At 37.0% G+C, this 27,345-nt stretch overlaps 2 protein-coding genes and 1 long non-coding RNA gene across 4 annotated transcripts in view; 1 reads left to right on the top strand and 2 right to left on the bottom strand.

Annotated features, from left to right (window-relative positions):
• Positions 1-632, bottom strand: part of mob2b (MOB kinase activator 2b) — a 41,079-nt gene extending 40,447 nt beyond the window's left edge. The window contains exon 1 of one of the 2 annotated variants that reach the window (XM_055173592.2): positions 149-632. Coding sequence is in view for 1 of the 2 variants with exons in the window: in XM_055173593.2 (XP_055029568.2) it covers positions 149-165 (17 nt within the window). In the remaining variant the exon portion in view is untranslated. The remainder of the gene's footprint in view (positions 1-148) is intronic. The other variant, XM_055173593.2, reaches the window with a different exon arrangement.
• Positions 519-2,589, top strand: LOC141349705 (uncharacterized). The gene is made up of 2 exons (XR_012357682.1): positions 519-647; positions 1,890-2,589. It is a non-coding gene; the product is annotated as an uncharacterized lncRNA (long non-coding RNA).
• Positions 2,590-8,856: 6,267 nt separating this feature from the next.
• dusp8b (dual specificity phosphatase 8b) lies at positions 8,857-19,469 on the bottom strand. The gene is made up of 5 exons (XM_055174656.2): positions 19,123-19,469; positions 13,362-13,528; positions 12,633-12,792; positions 10,961-11,084; positions 8,857-10,739 (listed from the first exon to the last, which is right to left on the bottom strand). The coding sequence occupies exons 1-5, from the start codon at positions 19,229-19,231 to the stop codon at positions 9,638-9,640; spliced, it is 1,662 nt and encodes a 553-aa protein (XP_055030631.1). The 5' UTR covers positions 19,232-19,469; the 3' UTR covers positions 8,857-9,637.
• Positions 19,470-27,345: the final 7,876 nt, after the last annotated feature.

Genomic DNA, 27,345 nt, shown 5'->3' with positions numbered 1-27,345 from the left:
GCAAAAAACCCCACGGTTACTACACTTTTACTATAACCATAATTAATTTTCGTGGAACTACCATGACGACTGAAACGGTTAAATCCAACAAGACGACGATTAGTGCCGAATAATCGCGATAATACATCATGCATGCATTCATACTTACCCTATTAACCACTCCATAACGAATGAAAACGGTAAATCCAACAAGAGTCGCCGTCCCCCCTCAATGTATCCGTGTAACCAAAGCTAAGAGTCTGGATCCGGGCTCTGTACTTGGGCTGGGAGGTGTGTTTAATCGCCGACACTTGTCTTCTGCAAATGCAAGTGTGTTAATAACGAGCAAATGAGAGGTGACGGCGGGGCCGGTGGATCAGCTCCAGCTCGCTGATCGAGGACCGCATTGACTTTGACGTTTGGCGAAGGGTGGCAGAAGGATACTTTCTGTCTTGAATGGTCGTCTAAAGCTGCGGTAATCTCTCAGCTGCTGCCCGGGAGTATGGCGGCTCTCCGGTCACCAAACCACCATGCTTCAGCGGCGAGGCTCTTGGATCGGCTTCCAGCAGAGCGTTATCGGGGCATGGAGCTCTCGCTAAGGTTGTAGGGCAACTGGAGAGGCTGTTTTCAAGCTCTGCCATATACAGGAAATCCGGAAGTAAACACAGGTTCGATGCCGACCCCCTCTCTCCCGGGATGTGGTCGGTGTAGAGGAGCATGCCGGGATATGTAGTTTCCCCGAAAGCTGTAGCCTACACGCATACGTAATCGAACACGTTATGTTGTGCGTAAGAACGTAGAATAACGTATGACGCACTGATGAAGGCGTGTTCGACTTTCATGGTGCGCAGACCGATCGGCCGATGGCATCAAGGTACCGCGAGAAGATTCGAAAGCTCTGCTCTCGCGGTACTGTGATGTCATACGCCGATTGATCTGCCCAGTGCCGAATGAAATCAAACACCCCTAAAACGTTCGGTTTACCATAAACAATTATTAATACTTGCTAAATTTTATATTCATGGTAGTAAATTGTTTCATCAAAAAGCATTGTTATTTTTATTTGTTTTTGAAACAATATGTTTTTAAATCTTCAAATATTTTAAAGCTCTATAAACAATACACCTGCTACCCTTTTAATTTTTGTATGTGTCCCTGTTTAATAGCTGGTTCTTCTTTCTGTTCAGTATATATGTTAAATGGATAGATTTGCTTTTGTTGTGTTTATTATTATACCCTGGCATACTAGGTATTTAAATAATCTTTACTGGCATTTTCAAGGAAGCAAAGAGCTATTTTTATTATTTATTTTGTGCAAAAACACTCATTATATCAACAGGCTTGTCAAATTCTAAAGTGCGTCTCAGTATAACAATAACTTCATACTATAGTTTATTTTAAATACATTTACATTACCTGGTTAAATATATTTCCTTAGAAAAAATATATTTATATACATGATTGTATACTTATCTGTGCAAGTATTATTTTTTGCAATTTTACACTATAACAGAGCCTTTGTTACAGAAAGATTTAAGGTTTTAGTTAATTTTATTATAATTATGTGTCTCGTGCAACATTCCAGCAAATTCACCAGAGGGCGCTGAATGTCATGAAAAGAAACTCATGCTCTGGTTTGTCGGTGCAGAGTACTTTCTTGTGCTCTATTATGAAGTATTGTCATAAGTATGCAATTGCTTATTGTTGGTTGTGAGTCCAAGTTCAAAGACTACATAATTCATGGACAACATTAGTCAGAAAACAAATTGACTTGGTGTGTCCTTGGTGTTGATTTTTTTGGTCAACACATTGGTTGTTAAAGTTTATTTATAGTCTTTTTAGAGCAGGCTGCTTTATATCCATGCTATACACACCACATCCCTTCCTTTTTGACCTCTCTGTCCCTGCAGGATTTCATAACACTGCAGAGACTGAGGACAGAAACTGCAAAGATTTCCTCCAGTGGAATTATGACACCATGCTCTCTGTGCCAGAGAGGTACAAGGCAACAGCAGCAAAAACAGCCTGTTTGGGACTGCAGAGCTGAATATAACAACTACAGGGCAGACAAGGTCGTTCCTGGGAGCCATCGCAGTTGAGATCGATAAGAAAACCTCTGAGCCAGCACACTAGGGTGTTGAGTGGCACTCATTCAGATGCATGACCTCATCTCTGCATCTGATCCATCACTTTTTGTCATTCATAAATGTTCAAAGACATGCAAACACATTTACAAATGCACATACGCAAGTGCATGCTTTCAAATAAACATATGCTCATTTTAAAGAAAAACAGGGATTTGATACTAGTTCAAGGAACAAACTTTTACAGAAAGTAATACAAAAACAATGGAGAAATGAAAAAGCATGTTTCCTTTCAGTTGTTACTAGTAACTAATTAAAATCTTGTTTTGTATTTAATCCCAAACTAGATAGAAAAAAATATTTCTTTAAACATTCAAACTGATAGATTATAATAATTTTTACAATTTTTGTTGTTTCTGTAATAACTTTTTTAACACATTTATTATTTTTAGTTTGTATCTAACTAGACAATACACTTTCCTCTGTATTTTATGTCAAAATAATTAAAATCAGAAGATATCCCACATTGTTGCTTGTCTTATAACAACATATAAATATAGTTTGATTTATTTGTGTAAATTGAGAACACTAAAATACCTGTTACCTTATAAACAGGCACACACAATATAAAGTGAAGTTTTCTCTCAAGAGCTGCTATGAGGCAGAGATGTCAGGTAGTAACTATTGACAGAAAAAGCACTGATTTGTTGAATTATGCATGCAAGGAATTGTCCAAGCAGACAGACACATGACAGGAAACGATTTTCCTTTCAGTCCATTTTAATCTGTTTTCAAGAAAACAAAACTAATAAAAGCATAAACATCTATTCCTGTACCACACAAGCATTTCCTGTATTTTACACCTTTGCAATGACAAAAACAAATTCTGCACTGCGCTGTCTAGAACTTTGTGATCTTTAAAGAAAACAGAATGCACTGATCCCAACTTGTCATGCATTTGAACATTATACAATTGATAACATGTTGATAAAAAGGCATTGTTGCAGCTCAATAGCTTTACAATTGCTCTATTAGGGTAATGATCCTGTGATGGTATCTGACTATGCATGCAGAGGACCACTGGTCGCCACTGTTGAAGCTACAAGTCGTTGAGCTAAGCAGCAGCACTATTATTTATTCATAAATGGTGGTTGTTGTGCAGAGGGCCATTAAAGGACATGAGACTTGAGATAGCATTGCATTACTATTCTCATACATTATGTATGGAACAAGGAAGGATCACTCTTTGCTGTAAGTGCAAAAAATAGATGCACTTTAGATGTGATGTAAGCGTCTTTGAGCCTGTAACTGACTATTTTTAAATATGGGGCAAAAAAGGGGGACATGTTATGAAAAGGACTTTTTCTATGTTTAAGTGCTAAAATTGTGTCCATAGTGCTTCTATCAAGCTAGAAATGTGTAACAGAACAACCCAGTATTAGTTTTGGTAAACCATTCTCTGCAAGCATGCAAAAAAAGAGGTAATTGAAATTTGGCTCCCCTTGTGATATCAGAAGGGGATAATACAGCCCCTTAATCTGCACTATCCAACCAACCACAGCACTGCTATTTAGTGCAGGGATCCGCTCATTTGCATTTAACAGGACACACCCAAAATGGCACATTTTTGCTCACACATACAAAGTGGCAATTTTAGCGTGCTCTAGGGACACCAAAGTTTTATTTGACATCTTAAAAAAGTCTTGTGAAATGTCCCTTTAATTTTTTTAAAGGGGTCATAGGCTAAAAATCTGAAGTGCTATAACTGAGTCTATCAACTATCCATTTTTTGCAAACGTAAAAAATTAGGACGTTCAGATTTTCCCTGTTTTGTGAGGTAGGTAGCAAAGCCAATTACAATAATACCGCCCCTTAATCTGAACTATCCAACCAAAGCACTGCCATTTAGTGCAGAGAGACAGAGAAACAATTATTGACAGCACAATTGGGTTTCAATTGCACCAAACCACCATCATTGTGATCAGGGTTTGCATTTCATCAGCTTATTATTTTAAAGGACACACCCAAAAACGACACATTCTTGCAAGGCCTACAAAGTGGCAATTTTAACATGCTATAATAAATTATCTGTGGAGTATTTTGAGCTAAAACTTCACATATGCACTCTGGGGACACATAATACTTATTTTACATCTTTAAAAAAATCTCATAATATGACCCCTTTAAATTTGACATAATTTGTGACGTAAAGGAAGAGTAAGAGTTACATATTTTGCTTTGTCATGCCATGTCCTGAATGCAAGAAAAGAAATGGGTTTCAAACCACATATGAATGTAATTTGGATCACATTAGTCACACTCCAAGTGTCATATGCACCAATAAAATATGATTTTGTCTGAAGAAAAAACTGATTCATTTTACTTTGAGTCAGTAATTACATGAGGTCTGTAAGATCTAGAAACTGAGCCAAATCATTATGTTCCTCATATCCTGTTGAACTTCACGGGCCTTTGCAAAAGTAAACATCATTCATCTCCCAATCTTGTAGCATTTAAAAATAGTTTTGTATTATACATAATTGTCTATACAGATACGCCTAACATGAAATACGTATTCATGTACAAATGAATGTCCTTTGCATCTACAAAATCTGCATCCATTAAAAGGAAAGTGGAGCACTGAATGATGCTTACGTAAGTCAGAGGAGGGGTATGGGGTGATGAGAAATGTTGTTTATTTTTGAGGCAGCATTAGTCACTTGCTCTACATCATGGAATGGGAAAATATCCTGATGACATAATCATTCTTTAACAGTTTCCATATAGAAGGTCTGGATCTGGGCGCCAGAAGTCCGCATTACACTGTCACGTCTGGATGTAATCAAACGTTCCCTTTATCTGCTGTTAACACATTCTCACGCACAGGCCTACAAACACATGGAACCGTACACTCCGGTTTGTCATTGTATATTAAACCTCTTGAAAAATGCAAACTGATGATAAAATTTATATTATTAAAAACAATGCATGCAATGATAATAATAAAAACATCTTTATGGAGTATTTAATCAGTAAACAGCATATAAAAACAAACAGGAATGCCAATTAGACCATTTTGGCTTTCTGGTCTGCCCAAGCTAGTCTTAGCTGGTTTAAGGTGGTCTGTCATTCTGCACAAATGATCTATCTGGTCTCCCAGTATGGCCAAGCTGGTTGTCCATGTAGCTGTGACTTACTAGTAACCCAAAACTGCAAGCCAATTAAAAACCAGCAAACTGAGTCAAGTGGTCAGACATTATGTCTTTTGTGGTGCATTACAATTACATCACAAACATCATCATAAGCAGATCTTATATTTTCTTCAAAAGACAAAACAGATGCAACGTGTATGTTTGTGAAAGTTGGTCCGCAATAGACCGCATACGCATGCTTTTGGTTGCCTTGACAGCGTTTGCACAGTCTCTCTATTACTTAGTATGCCTTTGCCAAATGAAGATGAGTGAATTATATCTCTCATACTCCCACCATTATGTCCTTCTCCTAATTACACTCGAACAAGGAATCTGGCATGCAAAAGACAATTAGGACTCGTAGATTTTAAATCCGCTCAGTCAGTCTAGTGTGGCCATAAATTGAAGGGTCTATGGTGTGTGCGTGTTTGGCATGGGATCGTTATGAAGTGGTTGTTGGGTAGAGCTGAGCTGATGTGAAAGTGTTTTCATCGATTGCGCAAACACGCCATAATGATGCGCTCCTACACAAACAGACACATAAACACATCCAAAATTAGATCCTGCGCATATAGAATATAGGATACAAATCTTCGGCTGTCAACTCTCTAAATGGAAAGTCTATAACAAAGCACCACAAATAAGCTTTCTCCAAACAACACCTAGCACAGCACTCTCTTACATTTGGGATGAACGTCATTTATACACAATTAGATTTAGATGTTGATTGCAATGTTAATATTTGGGAATTATCTTCAGTGCTCTAATCCGTTATTGGTTATTGTTTTTTAAGAGTAGGCTACTTAGAGTAATTCAGCATCCTTTTTTATCATTTTTACCATTGAAGCAGTTTAATGCAACAGAGAAACCTTGTAAAACTTTTAATTACACTGTAAAAAAATTCTGTAGAAATTACAATGTTATTGCAGCTAGGTTGCCGGTAATTTACCGTAGATTTAAAGTTATGTTATTTACTGGCAAGAGTTTGTTCAAAGTTAAATAAATTTTAAATATTAACAAGTCTTCATCTTTACAGAATAAAACTATACAATAACAGCCTCATGCAAAGCATTCTCGCATCAAAAGGTTTTTACGGAGGCAGATGAAGGTGAATGGTCGCGCAACTGACGTCTTCGCCTTTTGAATCGCGCTCAGGCTTTGGTGTGCACACCCCCTAAATGGTTTATGTTTCAGAAAAAGCATTGCTCGGCTTTAAAGGCCCACTGAAGTGCCCTGGAATGTGTAGCATTTTGTGGTGTTGTCAGTTTAACTGAAACAGGAATTCATTGAAGTCATTCATTTACGGCACACTCCAGCAACGATGTACTGTAACAAAACATAGAGGGCAGGATGCTTCAACAACCAAAGAGCATTTGATTGGGCAGGACATTTGATGAGAAGCTGATACAGCCAAAAATATATATTTTCAAATATCATTTTAAATGTTTTTCAAAATATACAAAAAATGGCCAAAATATGTGCGCTGAAATATATTTTAAAACATGTTTTAAAAATAAATATATTTAAATATTTTGTATATTTTCAAATATATTTTAAAATAAATATATTTTAAAGCATTTATAATCATGTTGTATTGGAAGAAAAACTTTGTATGTTACAAACCTGCACTGTAAAAAAAACTTTGCTGCCTTTTTTGTTAAATCAACTCAGATTTACAAGTCATGTCAACAGAGATTAGTTGTCACAACTTATAAAATATAGTTCAGAAAAGTCAACTTAAAGTCATAACAACTCACCTGTAGTTATAACAAGTCATCACTAGTCAAGATAAATAATAGTAAGTTGAAATGACTTGTAAATCCAAGTTGATTCAACAAAAAAATTTAAGGCAGCAAGTATTTTTTACAGTGTGTAAACATAACAGGTTTAGAAAAATTTTAAAATTAAATATATTTTTAACAACCAAAATATACTTATATTTTTTTATTTTGTAAATATTAATACATTTTATACTTATACTTTATACATTTTATACAAACTTTTATATTTTAGCCAGAAAAAAATATATTTTTGCTGTATGGGTTGTAAAATTAGAAATGTATTTGTTGCCCCTAAAATACATTTTGAATATATATTAATATATAAAATATATAATATTTTGTTAATATATAAGCTAAATATATTTTCAAATTCAAAAATATATTTAATTAAGCTTTAAAGTATTTTTACAGTACAAACCTTTTCTTACATACTTGTAAATAATTTTTTGATGATATTGGATACATTTAAAGCAATTAAAAGCCTGCTTTTTTACTTCCATGACTAAAAGAAAACGGGTTTTAAAGGTTTTAATGAAAAAAATAACAATTTCAATACAAGTGAAAAACAACACAATTATTTAACATTAATCTTAAACTGGGGATCTTCTTCCTACGCTTAGTTTTTCAGTTTACAAAGTCCGTCATCTAAATAGGGATTACACATAGCGCCAGCTTTTAAATGGGGATGAGAGCTGAGACTCTCATTGGTTTATTGCACGTTACGCCCAAAATACTCCCATTAATCATTAATAAAAGGACCAACCCTATTCGACCATGCGCTCAGGGCACAAACCATTTTTCCCGTCGTTAAATTAGCAAAAGTGGATTCGGACACGCCCATTTAGACAATGCGCTTAGATCGTTAAAATAGGGCCCGATGTCATAAAAATTCTAGACTTTTGTTTCAAACAGTAGGTTTTGAAACCTTATATCTTCTGTATGACAATTTTGTCAGTGTTTTGGACCATACCAGTTCATAATTATTCTTAAGCCTAACATATCTATACTAAAAGGAAAAAAATATTTTTAATTTCATGGAGGCTTTTTTAAACTTTTAACAAGTTGTACTTTTTTTCAATTTGCACATTATGTCTAAGCATTTTTCTGTATGAAATCATATGACTGCCTCCATACTGATCTTCTGACTTCCTACAGTGTGTATTAAGTAATTCAAGTAATGCGTAAGGACTGAGATTGCTGATGTGAGGCCCAGCAGAAAAGCTCTGATAATAGAGGAATGTACAACAATCTTCCCCTATAATTGCCATACCTGTACATGTATGCATTAGACATAAAGCCAGATTTTTTATTTGATTCTTTTAAGAGTTTGCATACATTTTAACTTATATATATATATGTTCTTCAATTTAGGAAATTATAAACATATTGTTTTAGGTTATGTAACATTCTGGTGACTAAAAGACTCCTTTACTTCAATTTATATTTAATAGTATTGTAACTGTAATAATACTAAAAAGATGTAATGTATTTGTATGTGTGGTCAAAATTATGACTGATGTACATGTGTGTACTGTAGGTATGGCATTAAAGAACTTAAGCTTACTTAAAATTTTTAATTTGAAAATGTTTCCCATCATGCACTGCAGCATGCATAAATTAACTGCTTATTTTATGAGTGTATACAAAGATTTTTTTGCTGCCTCAATTTTTTTTACAACTGTAAAGTTAGTTACAGGTAAAAATTTGAAACAGTAAGTTGAAATGAACTGTAAAGCAATTTTGATTATTCTTAAAATTTTAGGAAGCTAAAACATTTTTTTAAGTGTACTTTGTGTTTGCACCAGAAACTTAAACAAAGACCAAAAAACTTTTTTTTTCAAATAATATATTATTGCTCATTGCCAGAATGAAACCAATACATACAATAAATTAAAGCAACAATGCGTGAAACTTTAAATAAACCATTAACAACAAAGTCAATTTCTTTTACACATTCGTATGTAAATACGTCTAGATTTACAGCTTAGTACATAGTGCTGCTGGATGCAGCTTGTCTTGTAGGTAGCCAGCCATTCTGAGCATGCTCAGTGCACAGTAGTGGGTCTGAGAGAATCTCAGCTTAAACATACACTTCATCTTTTCACTCTTTTAGATCGCAGATAAAATGATATAACACTGAAGAGTGACATCGTCGAATGCAAATGCCCTCAATTCATAGCTAAATAAAACAAATACATGTCGCAACAGCAATTTTAAAGTTGGGCAAACATACAGTTTCCCCTCAGGCAGGGGTGATTTACCCTTTAAGTGCGATTGCTCTAATTTGCATAAAATCTGCATGAACACACACTCATGTCATTCATTCATGTTTAATGTCTTCGTATATGGTCATGCTAGAAGAATATTGTGTGCTTCTGTGTCCTTCATTATGTACCATTGTCGAAATAAGGTTGTTCTGTGAGGTCTTTGGCATAAATACATATCGTGCAGTCTGTAAGCTCTCTAAAATTCAGCTCCGTAACTCCGGAGATCACATCACAACAATGGACACCTAAAGCTTTCCTGTTTTTTTACAGTCCTTACTCATTTCACTTGGGTTATTGCATTTTTGGCAGACAAGACCGGTTTATTCTCATCTTTGTCACGATACCTCAATGACCTCCATGCTACCAGAGAAACTGGATTGCTTCCCCAGCTTCCCAAATTCCTCACTGCTTTGCGTTGTGTTAATACCCTCTTCAAACTCCATCTGGCAGCTGCGGCGCTTGTACTTGGTGTCCACTTGCGATACGCTACACACCACCACTTTTCCTTCCTCCAGCCAGCTGTTCTGAAAGTCCCGCTGCTCCTGTGTTTTGTCTCTTAGATGTATGCTGGTGTTGGAGGTGCCAGCTTGGCCGCCGCAGCTGAAAGCCACGTAAGCAGGACCGGTGCCAAAATGCACAGAGCTCCCTGAAGTCGTTCCAGATGGTGCCAAATTAGAGCCGAAGAACCAAGGGCAGTCACCCGTTGGCGTGATGGGGGTAGTTGCCTGATTCGAGCCTCTGTGCGTCGTCCAAGTAGAAGATGTACCCAGCGGCAAGCTGAGAAATGAAGGTGTTTTCGCGTTGGTCTCACAAATGGAATCCTGGGGTCTTGGCCCACAATTACTTTGGTTCAGATTGAGAGACGGCGTGGTAGCGGATAACCTTTCAAAGCTGCTGATTTCTCGCCTCTCTCTTTGCGGGCTAATTCTAGACTTGCCATTCACAGCGGTGCACTGCGACTCTAAAGAGCTTGAAAAGTCTGTCGTCGAAGGATGCTGACACACATTATTGCTGTTCTTTAAGCTGTTGAGTCTGCACAGCTTGGGTGTGTTTTGTGAGTCTGATGGTGGGGGATTAGGAGAGGATCGCTGGTTTTGGCTTGAGGAGTAGACGGATTTTATATCGAGGGAAAAGGAGCACTTGAGCCTTCTGTTTTGAAGGATGCGCTCGGAGGACAGGTGAAGGGAGCTCAGGTCTTTCTGTAGCGAGATAGGTGACGGAGGCTTCGCGGTGATCTTTGTAGGTTCTGGAGTCCTCTGCTCGAAGCGATCATCATCATTTGTGCTTTTGACCTCTTCCACCTCTTCATGGTGTTTCGCTGCTAACCTCATGGGGTCACAGGGTGCCGTCTTTAACTGCAAAGCTCTCTCGAACTCCAGCAGCTGACCCAGGAAGTTGAAATTTGGAGATATTGATGGACGACGATCCTTCACAAATCTAAAGAACATCAAAGAAATGCAATTTATGACCCAATTAAAGACCTTTAGTTTACATTTAACCATGGTAATTTTACATAAGGGCAGCATAGCTACAAGCATTAAACCAGCACTCTAGCCGAAAAAATAACTCTTGAATGACCTAGTTAGAAAGCCTGGCATCCAATGCTAATGCTAAGGACCCAAAATCCAACATACAGACATCAATAGAACAAAAGTTACCTATAGGCATCATCCGATGAAAGGCCCATAGTTTTCATGATGTAAGCGATGGCAATGGTCGCAGAGCGGGATATGCCAGCCAAGCAGTGGACGATGACTCTGCAGTTTGACACCTTGGCTTTGTCTGTGGATAGACAGAAATGGCAAACTGGTCAAAAGCAGTCTCAATGTTAAACTGCAAACAAAGCATGCGGTGATCTCATTCGCACACCTCAAATGCTGACATCACTCATACCTCCCTCAACACTGCTGATACACACATGGTTTGTGTTAACCCAACATTTAGCTTTAATCATGACCACAAGCTAAAAAGATTCAGATTGCTTAGAGCGAGTGTTCAGCAAACCCCAAATGTGCACTTTTAATACACATATTGTGAAATGCATAATGTATGCAAAAATACATATTTAAAAATATACAAAACAGAATGTATTTGCTAAAATATATTCTGAAATTTGTTTAAAAAAAAACTTTTTCACTAATATATTTTATGGCAGTGGTCTCCAACGTGGTGCCCACGGGCACCAGGTTGCCCACACAGAGTCTGTGAGTTGCTCGCCAAAGCACATTCTATTAATAGCAATATTTATTGTAATATTTATTTATTACATGTTTTTTATATTAGCTTGGCTTCCTTTATGTATGTTAACATTTTAAACAATGATAAAACATATCAAGTAAAATAAAATAAAATCATTAAGTAAAACCAAAATGTTTTAAGTAGAATATATATATAAAAAAAACCTCCAGATGGATTTTTTATGAATTTTTTTTAAGTTATATATTTTTGGCCATTTTGCCTTTATTTGACAGTGTGTAAGGCAAGGACGGGAAAGTACAGGGAGGAGAGGGGGTGTGGGATCGGCATATGACCACGAGCTGGGAATCGAAATTGGGTCACCGAAACTGCGAAAGCACCACATGTCGGAGGGCTGCCCACTACACCATCCGCTCCGACATTATGACATTTTTAGTTATATTTTAAAATACTTTTTTTTTTTTAAGAATTTATATTCATGTCACATTGGAAAAAAAAGTTAGTATCCTTTAAACATAACAGGTTTAAAAAGGTTAAAATTAAATAAAGGCTATTATCAACTGCAAAAATATGCATTATAAAATTTTATAGTTCATAAATACTTTATAAACTTTATATTTTGGTCAGAAAAATATATTTTTTGCTGTATGGGTTGTTAAATTAGAACTGTATTTGTTGACCTTGAAATATATGTTGAAATATCTGTTTAAAACTAAAAGCTTTACTTTCTATAAAATGTATTTAGCATATATTTTGAAATATTTTTTGTCATATGGGACACATGTATATACGCATATTGAAGAATGTATACTCTAGATCAGTGGTCTCCAACATGGTGCCCGCAGGCACCAGGTTGCCCCCATGGAGTCTGTGGGTTGCCCGCCAAAGCACATTTTATCAATAGCCTCAATTTTAATATTTATTAATTATATATTTTTTATATAATAGATTGTTTTATGTATGTTTGTATGTATGTATATTTTAAACAAAAACATTTTGAATAGATTATATATTAAAAAGTAGCCCTCCAGATTATTTTATCCATTTTGGTAGCCCTTGCTCAGAAAAAGGTTTGAGACCCCTGCTTTAGAAAGATAAACATAATTGTATTGTAAAATGGTACAGCACTCTTACCAATAAACTCATTGGTTTTCTCCAACCAGGGAAGCAGCTTCTCACAGTAACTGTCATTGACGGGAATGCGCATGAAGTGGTTGTCACTGATGAAGTCAGGTTTGGGACAAGTGTTACTGGCATTCAGGACATAAGTGATTCCATTTTGCGTCATCAGTTCCTGTTAAAAGTTGGAAATTAAAAATAGGTTTGATGGAAGCCGATGCCAAAATCATCCTTCTAAAGAATAGGGTGAAAAACAAAACAGACATGGATATGGAAAAAATCTGTTTGCGACATACTTTCTGACTGTTTATGACATATATTTTGATTTTCCTTCATTCCAGATTCCAGCTGTATCTGCATCTGCGTGTCATGCATGCCAAAGCTCTTTTAAGTGAGGGAGATGTAGAATGATAATGTGTCACGGAAAGAATAATCTCATGTTAACTTGACAGGGCTTACATTTAAATCAACCTGACATCAGTAAATGCTTTTGGGGAATGCATATGGTTGCCTGTTATCTGAAGTTGTGAGATATGATACAATACAGTGGTATGCGCAAACAACCTTCAGGTAAAAGGAAAGTATTTTAGATGATCTAAAGATATACGAGTTTGTTATGTCTTCGTGAAAGGAAATGGTTGAGTAAGAGGGAAAAATTGTTTAGATGGGTAAATATTTAGGATGCCTGGAGGCAACTGCAGTGCAACAAACCGTATAATTGACTCTTATTTATCTTCCACTGACCTTGTTGAGAACGTCTCTCTGGGAGCCCAGGTACAGATGGGGCAGTATGCGGGTGGGACCAATGTTGGGCACGGGTAGACAGGGCTGGGACAGGCTGAGGGGCAGAAGAGTGGCTGGCTTACTCTCACACAGATCAGGAAAACAAGACGAGAAAGCCGCAAAGCCACCTGGGGAGATTAAAGAGTAGAAAAACTCAAATTAAGACAAATCCAATCACACAATTTTCAACCAGAGCATGTGCTTCATTTTTCCTCTTGAGCGTTTTTTTTGGTAACACACATACTTTGCTTCAAACTCATGTACATAATGGGAAAATAGCAACAATGAAGGGGGTTTCCAAACATCCTTAAAGACTGAATTACACTTGAACCCCAAACGCAAACTCCACAGGGGCCAAGAAGCCTTTCCGCCACAGAAGAAACATCCTGCCATTTCAATTCCAACTAAACCAAACTAGTATTTCCAGCAGAAAATCCGATCTGTAATGGCTTTAACCGGCATATATGATTGAGATTCTTAAACCTATTGTGTTTATCAGGAATTGTAGGTGTAACTAACAGTATAAAGCTATACTGTAGCTCTGCTCATGGAAGTCTAATGACTTTGAATGCTAGGTTGCGCGAGTGGCAAACCTTCCTCTTTTAAAAAGGAAATGGGAAAACCAATGGGCGGTGAAAGGCACGTTCTGCCACTTTACAAGGTAGATAATGTGTCAGTGTCTGGTTCCCCGCTTTTTTACTTCCTGAATGATCTCATCTCCTCTCTCTGGAACCAACATCATAATGTGGGAATGAGGCAAACCACAGGAACACCAACACCCAGCCAGATTCAGAGGAAATAAATGCACTCTCTATGACACACACATGCTCACATGCAATCATTCTGACATACATCCAGCTTTAAAGCCTTAGAGGACCAACGTATTGCCACAAGTCCACACAATCCCCTATTTGCGTATATAAAAGTTCATAAGGAAGCACTGACCTGACGTGTGGCTTTTTGATTTTGGAGAGTGAAAGATTTTAAAAATTCTAGCTTTAATTTTTATTTGCAACGTGCAATCTGAAACCAAATTATTAAAAAATGTGGGAAATACATTGTTATTTATGTCAACTGCAGTTTATGTCTCAAACAGAGATGGCATTAGAGAGGCATATTTACTGTAAACCAACATTCAAACCAAAAAGGCAAATGATCTCACCAATCAGGAGTCAACAATATGACTTTTTGTCACATGATTTTTGCTATTAGTTTTAATGTGGCAGTAATGATACAGTTTGTTATACAAACTTCTCAAGCAAGAAAAAAAATATAAAAGCTGAAAGTGAATGAAAGTTATATGTTAACTTGTCTTTTCAAACATTTATGATTTCATCCTCCTAAATACAATCCTCATTAAAATTATGGTTCACTATTATAAACAAAAACATTACAACTACATTATTGGCCGTCGGACTGGGGGTAAAACCAGTACTGATTACCAGGGCCACAAAGGAAGAGAGGGCCCTTGAAAGTCTGAAATATATTATGGGGGTGGGGCATGGGGGCCCATCAGGACTGCCTATGCATATAGGGCCCCAGATCTTGTGCAACGCCATCTATATGTGAAAACATTATATTTTGGTTTTAGTGATCAGATGTCATTCATGAAAGCAGCCTTGGGACTTTCGAGGGTCTTGCTGCTGTAATGGAGCCCATCTCAACCCGTCGTCTTGATATTAGCCACAGATTACCTCATACACTAAAACAACATTATGTTAACTCTATGCAAACGTGCATTCAAATGACTCACAAAGAAGCCGTGTAATTCGACTAAATAAATGCCAAGCCAAATAAAGACAACAAAGGAACCAGCTATCCTAAGTCTAATCGCAACTGAAGGAACATTTGTCAATATTTTTAATTTTAAATGATTTGGAATCAGTTCTCTCCTCAAAATCGGGATCATGTTACCTCACACTCCAACTAAGGAGAGCGAGCGATGACATCACTCTGGGTTGGTGTTTAGCTAGATCGTCTTACGCACACAGATGCATGCAAATAACCAAGGGAAACGTTTGGGAGATGACAATATTATGAAACAGAAAGAGAGAACAGATATAGTCACCAAAGAGCTGAAATGGGGCAATACAAGCAGATGAGCTCAGAGACATGAGGTAAGGGCCCTTAAGTAACCTCATGTGACTGGAGAGTGTTGACACAAAGGCACACTTATTTGTTCATTGCTTTGTTAATTTATGCATTCATCAATGGATTCATTCGCCCTGCCATCCATCCCATTCGAACATTTATTAATTCACCCCCCCCCCTCCGTTCACAGAGGACTGTTCTCTTTCAGGGTAATGTTCACATGACATCACTCTACAAGGCCATTAGATAAGTTGCATGACCAGTGTTGAGTCAAACCAAACAGACCTGTTTAAAGACCTTTTCACACACTGAGTCACAGATGACATCATGCCACGCTCTTGTCACGGAAAAAAGTGTCAGCGTTACTCAAATTACACTGGTGTAACCTTAGGGCATTGGCTTAACCCCGAGTTTATTGAGCTAGTACTTCAACTTAGTTAGAAGGCGAGCAGATGTTTATTTAATCTATTCAGTAAGCTTGGTGAAATAAGTCGATTTGATTATATGAAAATCTATAAAAACTCAGAACTTTAAAAGTATATTCAAATCAGTTTTACCTCTATATCGCCATCTCAGTTTGAAACATGAAATTGCAGGTTACGTTATGTACTTCTCTTTACGAGTTAAAGTCAGATGATGTCAAATTGACACATCCCATGAAACCGTACCCTACAGCTCAACTTATAAATCATTATTGTAAGATTACAGTTATGAATCTGGGTAAAAAGACAAACACAACATTTACAGTGCATTCAGGGTGTGCATTTTTTTTGCACAGCTAGCTAACGCAATGCTTTACCAACTAAGCAACAGGAACATCAGTTATTATTTATAGACTTGCTCAATAATCACGTTTTGCCTATTTTTAACCGAAAACATCACAGTTTGCAGCTATTCCAGTTGTGTCTCTGGCCCTTTAAGGGCCAGATCAAGAGCCGTCTGTTTCCAGCTATTAAAAGCAATCGCCAAGCAAGATGACATCATTGCTCAACACGCGGGTGGCCAACAAGCCGTCTCTGGGTTGCTACTCTTTGCGATACACACATGTGCCAAACTCTGCACCCTACCAATTTTGACTATCACTGTCACAAGCCAGGCTCTGGGTGACTTGAGATCCTATCATCCCAGGAAAGATTAGGCAGATTTATGACATCACAGCCTAAAGTCAAAGCCAGTTACCGGGATAACTCATACTGAGGCAGACAGAAGGTTTAAGGTAACTGAAAAAGAGACTCTTGGCAGATGTGAGCTTTGAGTGAATTAGGGCAGACTTGCCTTGCCGTCCTGACGGCTGACATTCCTTAAGTGTGATGTCATTATGTCCTGGTGTACAGGGCTGGGGCTGTCATACTGCTTTAAATAACAAGAATTGCATTACATGCTCGTATACACCGTTTAAATTTTTAATCCGATTGCACTGCTGAAAAACACAATAAAACCATTACAGAAAATTGTAATGGTTTTATTGGGAATGTTATTGGTTCTAATGGAATATGACCCAAAACACACTACAGTGTATTGTTTTTTGTTGGTCTCTAATGGTATGTATTGGTTCTATGTATTGGTTCTAATGGAATATGGCCCAATACACTACAAATTCAGTGTAGTGGTTTTAATGGTAAAAGCTAATGGTTCCTATTGGTATTTTAATGGAAACCATTAGAATTTCCTGTAATGGTTTTATTGTATTTTCAGCAGGGTGACTTTTCAAGTTATTTGAACTTACCATTTTTTAAATTTTGACTAGTGATGAGTTGCTACTTTTTAACTTATTTTATTGATAAACTAAAGTGTAGTCAAAATTTGTCAAAGAAAAAAAGTCAATTTGATTATGCTTAATAATTTAGGGCAGCAATTTGCACAAACTCTTTTCTTTTGCACATTAAAAAAAAATTCAGCATTTTTGTCAAACAATGAACATTTATTTTATGTAACTTTTACTTAGCAAATTAAGTTTAAATTTCAAGTTATGTCAACTTATTACAGCTCAAAACTTAAAATAGTAAGAATTGACTTGCAAAACCAAGTTGTTTTAACGTCATTCTGCATTTTTTTACAGTGCATGTTTATTAAACAGTGTTGCTTAACTTGTTCAGTATGTTTTCTCAATTGTATTTAACGTCATGGTGTTCTGCATATTTTCCTATATCAGCACAGAAAATCTTATAAAATTGTTTTTGTAAATACTGCAATGCTGTCATTTTGCACTTTGACTTAAAAAAATAACCATACTAACATTGTTTAAACGATGTTAAATAAAACATCTTAGCAAAATACCGAAAATATGCAGGCCATGTGTTTTCTGTATATCAGAATCTGATCTTTGGCAGGAGCTGGACTAACCTTCTCTTGCTTGACATCAATGATTTCATTTCCCAAAAATATCTTTATTGCTCCTCATGGTGCACACGGGTTACACTAACTCACTGTCTTTAATTCAGAGTTAAACAAGTCAGTATAAACCCCACACTATACTCTTATATACCAGAAGTGTTTTTCTTTCTCTTTCTGGAACAGATAGCAACCATAACTGTGGGATACATTTTATTTCAGAAATTACTATGTTAATTTTCCCTACTTTTTGGGAAATCATAACATTATTTGAGAGTTTAAATTGCAACAAGAAGAGAAAATCAAGCCGGCTGCATTAAACAACCATTTTAATTTCAAGGTAAAGAGTCTAAGCATTGGAAAATCCGACATGCATGCAAGTAGTAATTCAGGAAATCATTACCTGCTTTAATTAAATCATTTAAAAGGTCAAATGTTACCGTATGCCTAATTAACATTCATAAGCCACACCCTACACAAGTTTTGATAATTCTACACCCCTGCAATGAGGAGCTGTGCATGTGCTGTTTACAACAAAATGCACAATATTTGCCAGCCCTGTAGTGTTTGCGTGTGTGTGTGTGCGCGCGCGTGTGTGTGTCTGTGGGCTAAATACAGATCTTTATTATTTTGGGCCTTGCTTTGCAGGAGCTTACAACAAGCATGCTAAATTTGTTCGGAGTGTCATGATACTCAAACAAGTACAGGCACATTCGGGCTGATGGTACAACACAATGTCGTATTTCAAATCTCAGTGGCATCGGGTTTCCAAACTTCTGTCTGGAAGCAATTAAAATCTGTTCAAAAAGTCGACCAATCTTTCATGAACTTTGTTTCTCGCGATGTTTTGGTGAACTCCAAACAAAATATGTCTTGCAACCAAATACATTATGGGAATGCCTTTAGAGATGGCACATATTCGAAAACCATGGCTTTAACATAATATGAGTATTTCATATTTCCTTTATCCTGCATATTTAATTAAATTTATTTATGCTACTAATCAATATAAACAGTCGGCACATAGACATCAGGCCTATTAGCAAAATAGTAACTAAATATAAAAAAAAATGTATAAAAAAACCTTTCTTCTGATGGAGAAATGGTCTCCACTTTGCATTCAGTTTTGGTGCACTCACTCATAAGTGGTAGCACATTAGTAATGAAGTTATGTGCGTGTGAATGGTAAGATCTATAAGTGGTAAGATAAATAAATATATTCCACATGTTCACATAAGGAGAAAATGCAAACCAAGTTCACTGTAACAAACATAAATATACAGTACATCTATAAACCTACCTCTCAGGTCTCGTTTCTCTTTGATGCGCCTGACACGCATCTTCAGCCTCATCTCGCTCTCGTGCATGTCTGTCCACAGTGGAGGAGGGATCACCAAGTCAACGGGCATCCAGGTCTGTTTCCCCCACAGCAGGAAAATCTACTCAAAGGGCTCGAAGCTCAACCCCGTACGATATGAAAGGGATGAGATGTTTCCACGGAAAACCTAAACAAGCCCTTCTGTTTCGACCGCTGCAGCTACGCTCCTTCAGCTTGATGTGTCTGCTTGCTTCTGACTGTAGCTGGGAGCGCTCCTGCCTCTATTGTTGAGCCACCTCCCTCTCTCGCCCTCCCTCTCTCTGAATGAGCGCACTGGCTGTGCTCTAGTGAGGCCTGTGTTCAGTAATAGCTCATGTTTAAGGCATGTAACCACATTCTTGACTCATCAGTAAGCTATGCGGCCACTGATGGGGCCAGCAGTGTGCTTAGAGGGAAGATGCCTGCTGGACGACACTGTTCCGGCGTCCCCCAATTCGCCTACTTGTACTATGACCTAAAAGTATGTGCTGTTTTTGTTTTGGGAAAGTATATATAAATATTTTATTGGGTAGTAAAAGTGTATGCAAATGCTGGGACATACAACATAACAGAAGAGAACATTGTCTAGTCTGCCATTGTGATCCTCACATTTCAGCTTTTATTTATTCATCATTTCTTAAAGGAATATTCCATTTTCTTAAAAGAAAAATCCAGATAATTTACTCACCACCATGTCATCCAAAATGTTGATGTCTTTCTTTGTTCAGTCGAGAAGAAATTATGTTTTTTGAGGAAAACATTGCAGGATTTTTCTCATTTTAATGGACTTTAATGGACACCAACACTTAACACTTAACTAAACACGTAACAGTTTTTATCAACGGAGACTCAAAGGACTATAAACAATCCCAAACGAGGCATAAGGGTCTTATCTAGCGAAACGATTGTCATTTTTGACAAGACAAATAAAAAATATGCACTTTTAAAGCACAACTTCTCGTTTAGTTCCGGTCTTGATGCGCCAGCGTGACCCCACGCAATACGTCACCACGTCAAGAGGTCACAGAGGACGAACGCGAAACTACGCCCCAGTGTTTACAAGTGAGTTGAAAGAGGACCGTTCCTACATTGTTGTATGTCAACTGATACTAATTAATGTTTTTGTGTCAGTTTATTGTTTACAATGATCCGCAAATGTGCGTTTTATATATTTAACACGTGACCTCCCTACGTCACTACGCATTTACGTTAGGTCGCGCTGGACCGGACCTAGAAACCTTGAAAAGTTGTGGTTTAAAAGAGCATATTTTTTATTTTTCTTGTCAAAAATGACAATCGTTTCGCTAGATAAGACCCTTATGCCTCGTTTGGGATCGTTTATAGTCCTTTGAAACTCCGTTGAAAAAAACTGTTAAGTGTTAAGTTAAGTATTAAATATTGGGCTCTATTAAAGTCCATTAAAATGAGAAAAATCCTGCAATGTTTTCCTCAAAAAACATAATTTCTTCTCGACTGAACAAAGAAAGACATCAACATTTTGGATGACAATGTGGTGAGTAAATTATCTGGATTTTTCTTTTAAGAAAATTGAATATTCCTTTAAGTAATTTTTCTATGTGGTTTTATTTATTAATCTAGTGAAGAATCATCACATAATATATTTTGAATCACTAAATTCCTCCAAATGGTATATATAAAAATTTAAAAATAGTATATCATCCATTTACTCACTTCAACATACTACAATTGTATTTATAGGGGACATAATTGTATTTAGTATTTAAAAATTTAGTATGGATAGTCCACAAATTAGGTCACATGATGTTTAGACACGCCGTGAGTGTTTTGCAACCTATTACAAACTAGTTGTATTTGTGTGATCATCATCTCTGCTTGTTACAGTAAATCATCATTGCTTATGTAAGAAGCACATTATCATGCGCAAAAATCTGGGTCCAGTCATTGAAAAGTCCATGTTGACTCATTCAGCAGTAAATTATGCTCTCTTTAACAAAGAGATGTGTTGTCTTTGAATTGTCATTAATCAGCTTTAATCATGGGTGAGATTGTTTATTAGTTTGCTGTTAATCAGACTGAACGACATCATCATCATCATGGGGAAGACTGAACCCATTATTCTGCTAATCAACAAAAACCATGTCATTCTGTCAAATGAATTAAAATATGAGTGCTAAAATGCACAGACTATTGTCTCTAGCCACCGTCTATGATAAAAACATCCATTTCTAAAATTATTTATTTATTTCGATTTTTATGTATAATTTTATAAACATTCATAACTGTATTTATTTATTTAAAATGTATTATTTATTTAAAAGACTCACAGATGTGCCCTGATTTTTTATTGCGGAATAAAATATAATGGTGGATTTAAGTCAGATCGTATTTTTTAAGTAAGCTTGCATGCCACCTCGAAGTGTCGTAAATACCATAGAAAAGTGGTAGATATTTTTATGCACCATAGTTGGGGGTGTGTCCTTGAAAAACCTGGTAGAGACAACGTCATTCAAGTTGACAGCTAAAGGGGCCATTCACACCAAACGCGTTTATAGCAGTTGCCTTTTTTGAATGATTTTCTATGAGCAGTGAGTGTATGCGTGCTGCTTATTCTTCGAACACTTTGCGGTTTTGAAGGGGCGGAAAAGCACCCAACGTCATTTGCGTCTTTCCATTGTCCAATCGAATCCAAGTGGTTTAATAAAATCCAATAAAATATTGAAGCGTGAGCTCTTTTGCTGTTAAAGGGCGTGTTGCAGGGCTAATTTGTGCAATTTGCTTGTTGGTAATAAACATTTAAACTGCTATCCATTGTATTTTATGTTGTTGGGTACGGAATATAATACAAAAAGTAGGTACTATCTTACAGCGGTTTGCATCGATTCTCCTTTCCCCCACAACGCATTGCATTACATTACATTGGGGAGAGAATTTAACCAAAGCCCACCTTGAGAGTTACTAGAGAGACGAGTAGTAGACTACAGTATTCAGATGCATATTATAAATAAATACATAGATATAGAAAGACTAGATATATATAGATAGACAGATAGATAAATAGCCTATGCTAGTATAGAGAGAGATAGGCAGGCAGCCAGAAAGCATAACGTTAGCATAACTTTGTGCAAAAAGTAAACAAACAATTAACATACTTGTGCGTGCTGGCTTGAAGGGCACCATGATCCTGCCGGAAATGGATGTATGTTATCTTCAGCACAAACAGATTCAACATAAATCAAAATTTATGCAGGGTAACTTAGCTACAATATATGATTTTTCATATTATATACGTAAATATTCAACGGCAATAAACGTCTCACATGACAATAAATATCCTTACAACATTATTATTTTGAAAACTTTATGACAAAATTACTTTCAAAGCTGTATTCTTACAGTTATTTAAAGATGCACACATTATTCCGCATATGATTTGAATATTAGACGAGAGTATTCATATAACGACAATGATCGTCTCATAACTTAACATAACAGCATAATGAAATTAATAAACAGAGAAGGAAGCAGGATTGACATGTAAATTGTATTATTATTACCAGAAAAAATATTACTAAAATAAACTCTGAGGTAAATGCGCCAAACATGCTTTTAACCGCACTAACAAGTCTAAATAAGTAATAACAGTGGAAAAAAATCTCTCAACACTTTATATGACAAAAATTATAATATTTTTACAGTTATTCAAAGACGCACAAATTATTCCATTTATTACTTCCTGTTTATGAGCCAACTATAGGGGCCGATCACACCAAATGCGTTTATTGCAGTCGCAGGCGCCTTTTTTGAATGATTTTCTATGGGCAGTAAGCGTTATGCGTGCTGTTTATGCGCGCCAAATGCCTTGCATTTTTTGCACTTTTTTAACATAAAAAAGTACATTTGCCTTGAAATGTGCAGCTTTTCTATGCATTGATGTTTTTTCCACTAAAACAGGAAGTTAGGTCGGGACAGTTTATGTGGCTCCTCCCATTTATATAGCCGTTTACCTCACAGCCTGGAATTTGATGAGAAGCTAAAGTGCAGAATGGTCTGAATGTCTTAAAAATAATTGATCTGTATGGGTGAAAGCGATAACCTGTAAGTTTATAATGCATATGTCTTCTAAATGCCATTTTTGTCAAAGTTTAAAGTTAAGGATAACAAAAATGTATTTGATTTAATAGCCTTCATTATAGCTAAAAATCTGTGTTAAACTGCAGCATGAGGTCCTTCAAAGAAAATAAGTTATGTTTGTTTGTTGCATGCTAAGATGCAGGTTTACCTTGGCTTTTTCCGACATCCTTCTCCCTGTTGGTTGGCTGCAGTGGTGCAGTGGCAGTTTTCAAGGTTGGGCGGGTTGCCAGATCAGTGAAACTGGAGAAGACAAATTAGGACCCAGTGGGTTCATGTTCCAGTTATAATTGAGGGGCTTTTCGCTGACCGGCATGCACGTTTCTGTTAGTGTGAGGTGTGTGTGTGTGACATTACTGCAGTGCTGTAAATAGGTGTGTGAGTAAGATTGCTATTTTTGTGTGTAGATGTGTTAAGGGGAATATAGGTCTACTACAACTTTAATGCAGAACAATGACACTGAATACTGGATGACTGCCAGAGATCTTAACATACCCCTATAGACCAAATCCATGCGCGCACACACCCACACACACACACACACAGGTACGTCACCGACACTTTTGCAGTGAGATATAAGCTGAAATGCACTGTGATAATTGGAAAAATGTGTGTCAACTTCAAGGAACACGGTGTTAATACACACACTCGCGGGACCAAGCGCGCACAGTACGTGCTGCCATGCTGCCCAGCAACAGGGGACAATAATAAAAAATTGTCACATGAATTATTTTTCTGCAAAACTGACTGTAAAACCCTTAACAACCACTAGATGGCAGTAGACTAACATCACTTACGTCCCCTTGGCAACCGTTGGAGACATCAATAGGCTCTGTGCACTATACTCAATACTGCATGCTACAAATAAAGCACTACTATTATTTTAAACATACTGTAGTATATAAAACAGAAGACATTATGCAGTGATGCATGCAGCAACCATGCACTTCTTCAGAAAGATTGTTTTGCTTATGCAACTTTGTGTAAAATGACTTGGCACCCTGATATGTGACAAATAAAGACACCACACTGGAAAAAAAGAGCTAGACTAGAAATAGAAATAGAAAACAAATACATTGCATTGCATTGTGGGAAACAGTTGTGTGTGCAGTGCATAGGGTTATATACTGGACATATGTAGGGACAATGTAATAGATCATGTGAAGTATTGAAGTAAGAGCGGTGTAGGATTTTATTATTTTATACACTTTATTTTGTTTCCTTTAAAATGGTTTAGTTACTTTTTTAGTAATTTGTTTTCTGCATAAAACATGGTAAATAATGTGAAGTACAAATTTTGCATAAACCTGTTATCTTTAATATTGACTGAGTAAGGCTATGTCAAACCTAAAATCAATGAGTCAATTCAAACTTGAATGCTCCTAATCTCATAATTAGACTAAGGCTTTAGCATGGATTTTACAGATCACATATAAGAGCTTTAAATTCAGTCCACAGTAAGTTAAAATCCCATTAAGCTCCAAGCAAGAGCTGCAATCTTGTTTATTTCTGAGTTATAAGCAGGAGATGTGGGCAAGAGAGAAGGTGTGGAAAGAAAGGGTGCAAGGTTGAAGGGAAATAAATCATGCATTCTTACACACTGAGCTAACCTCAGTACATCTTTACATACCTTTGCTAAAGCACGCTTCAAGCAACCCACGCTATCTCTTATGAAGGACTTAATTTTAGTCTGCTAAAATATTATACAGATTCACATCAAACAAATAAAGTGTGCAAAAAAGAGGTGTGGGGGTGTGTGCGCACATACACAGAAGCCATAGAAGCACTATCAGGTCCATCATCCCTCTTAAGGCACTCAGTTCCATCTCATATTCTTTGCATGATATCAGCATAAGTTTCTGCATGACTGTTCTGCTCACTTCATCCGTCCAAATAACCAGAGCAGGTAAAAAGGCTCTGCGGTACCATCCTGTGAGATCTGTATTATTGGCAGAAGCTCTCGCAAACAAGCAATTAATATGTAATTCCAGCCGTGACGTGGCTCCCAGCTGCTCTCCTGTCATACCACAGTCGTGATGCAGTATCCCAGAGAAGTGTCCCATCATTTGAAACATACACCCTGTTGCCCCATTAATAACCCCCCTCCCCTGACAGCTGCAAAAAAATCACCTTAGAGCTCCAGCGACCGGTGAGGAGGTTTGGCCAAATGTATCCTTAAGGGTCACTGACTTGGACGAAATGTAAAGTGGGGGAACTGTTATGTGGCTGCCAGCTTGGAGAATTTTTATGTGTCTTGTTAGACTCTGTCAGTGCTTGCTGAAAGACGTGGTCGTGTTTCGTTGTTAGACAGCGGTCACTATTAAAACAGAGGCACATGTACTGAAACAAACTGTATGCCACTATGTAAACATGCCAATGCCATTAAAGCCTTCAAAAATGCAACGCTGTTATATACATACTGTATATAGATGTAATTTCTATGCCAATAATGTCACAAATTATAGATCATGGATGTGCCATTTTCAGTCAAAACTTAAAAAAATAATCTCTCAGAGATTGTATTTATTACCAAACATCAGAAAAATATCAGTGTATTCGTGCCAGTTCCGCCGGACACATCCTGAACATGTTTTCTGGTGCATTCTCCGGAAGTCGCGTTGGTCGACCGCATACTGTACGTCATCAAGGTTTAATATTTCGGGTTCAATTTCAGAAAAGCAACCGTTACATTTCAAAGTAAGAATGAAACTACAATGATTGTATGTCTTAAAAGAAATAAATATAATTTTTTTAATGCATTTTAACTGAGATGGGAGAACCTCGATGACGTATGCGGTCGAGCAACGGGACTTGAACCGAAAACATGTTCGGGACGTGTCCGGCGGAACTGGCACGAATGGCCACCCTAGTCTATAATCATGTTTTCTGTTTAGGATAAGGGTTACACGTGTTAAAGGGACATTCGACTTTTTTTGAAAATATGCTCATTTTCCAGCTCCCTAAGAGTTAAACATTTGATTCTTACCGTTTTGGAATCCATTCAGCTGATCTTCGGGTCTGGCGCTACCACTTTTACCATATAATTTTAGCATAATCCATTGAATCTGATTAGTCCATTAGCATCGCCCTGAAAATAACCAAAGAGTTTTGATATTTTTCCTATTTAACTCTTCTGTAGTTACATCGTGTACTAAGACCGACAGAAAATTAAAAGTTGTGATTTTCTAGGCAGATATGGTTAGGAACTATACTCTCATTCTGGTGTAATTATCAAGGACTTTGCTGCCGTAACATGACTGCATACGGTGCAATGATATTACCCACTGCCCGAAAATTGTCCCCTGCCATTGAAAGTAACCCGGACGTAGTATCACTGCGCCTGCTGCAGCCATGTTGCATCAGCAAAGTCACTGATTGTTATGCCAGTTTAAGAGTATAGTTCCTAACCATATCTGCCTAGAAAATCACAACTTTTAATTTTCTGTCGGTCTTAGTAGGAAAATATCAAAACTCTTTGGTTATATTTTAGCGCAATGCTAATGGTCTAATCAGATTCAATCGATTGTGCTAAGCTATGCTAAAAGTGCTAGCGTCAGACCTGGAGATCAGCTGAATGCACAAACCTAAAGCAAAAATATCCAAGCTCTTCAAATAACAAATAATATTTATTCCATTTTAATTTTCGTGTGCGCATTAATGAGGAAGAAGCAACATTATGAATGTGAACTTTCTTCATAGAGCCTTTTACTGTTTGTACACAATGATGACGTGGCAGCATATGCGCGCGCATTTAGGCAATGGAAGTATGGCAAGAATTAACACAGACAGAGAAAGTTATTTTAAAAAGTTGACTTTATCAACTTTTTCAAAACAGCTACCAGATCCCTGTACTATAGTGGACAGGATAGAAGACGTTAGCAGATGGCCAAAAATAAAGTTGCCAGGTACATGTATATTAGAATTATATTATATTGGGGCAACCAAACGCAACAACCAGACTTTTTTAATGCTGGGAAACTTTTTGAGTTGCTAACATATTAGAACCAATGGGGAATAACATCACTTCTGTTGCCTAAATGTGCGAGCAGGCTATTT

Source organism: Misgurnus anguillicaudatus, chromosome 15 (assembly GCF_027580225.2).
Source record: "Misgurnus anguillicaudatus chromosome 15, ASM2758022v2, whole genome shotgun sequence".
Lineage (NCBI taxonomy): Eukaryota > Metazoa > Chordata > Actinopteri > Cypriniformes > Cobitidae > Misgurnus > Misgurnus anguillicaudatus.
The sequence above is the reverse complement of the archived record's forward strand: the minus strand, read 5'-3'. Positions and strand labels throughout refer to the sequence as shown.

Coding starts and splice junctions, on each gene's coding strand:
- dusp8b (XM_055174656.2), bottom strand. CDS start 19,231: ATGCCCGTTGACTTGGTGATCCCTCCTCCACTGTGGACAGACATGCAC. Junction 13,529..19,122: donor AGAGAAACGAGACCTGAGAG/GTAGGTTTATAG, acceptor TAATCTCCCCAG/GTGGCTTTGCGGCTTTCTCG. Junction 12,793..13,361: donor AGAGAGACGTTCTCAACAAG/GTCAGTGGAAGA, acceptor AACTTTTAACAG/GAACTGATGACGCAAAATGG.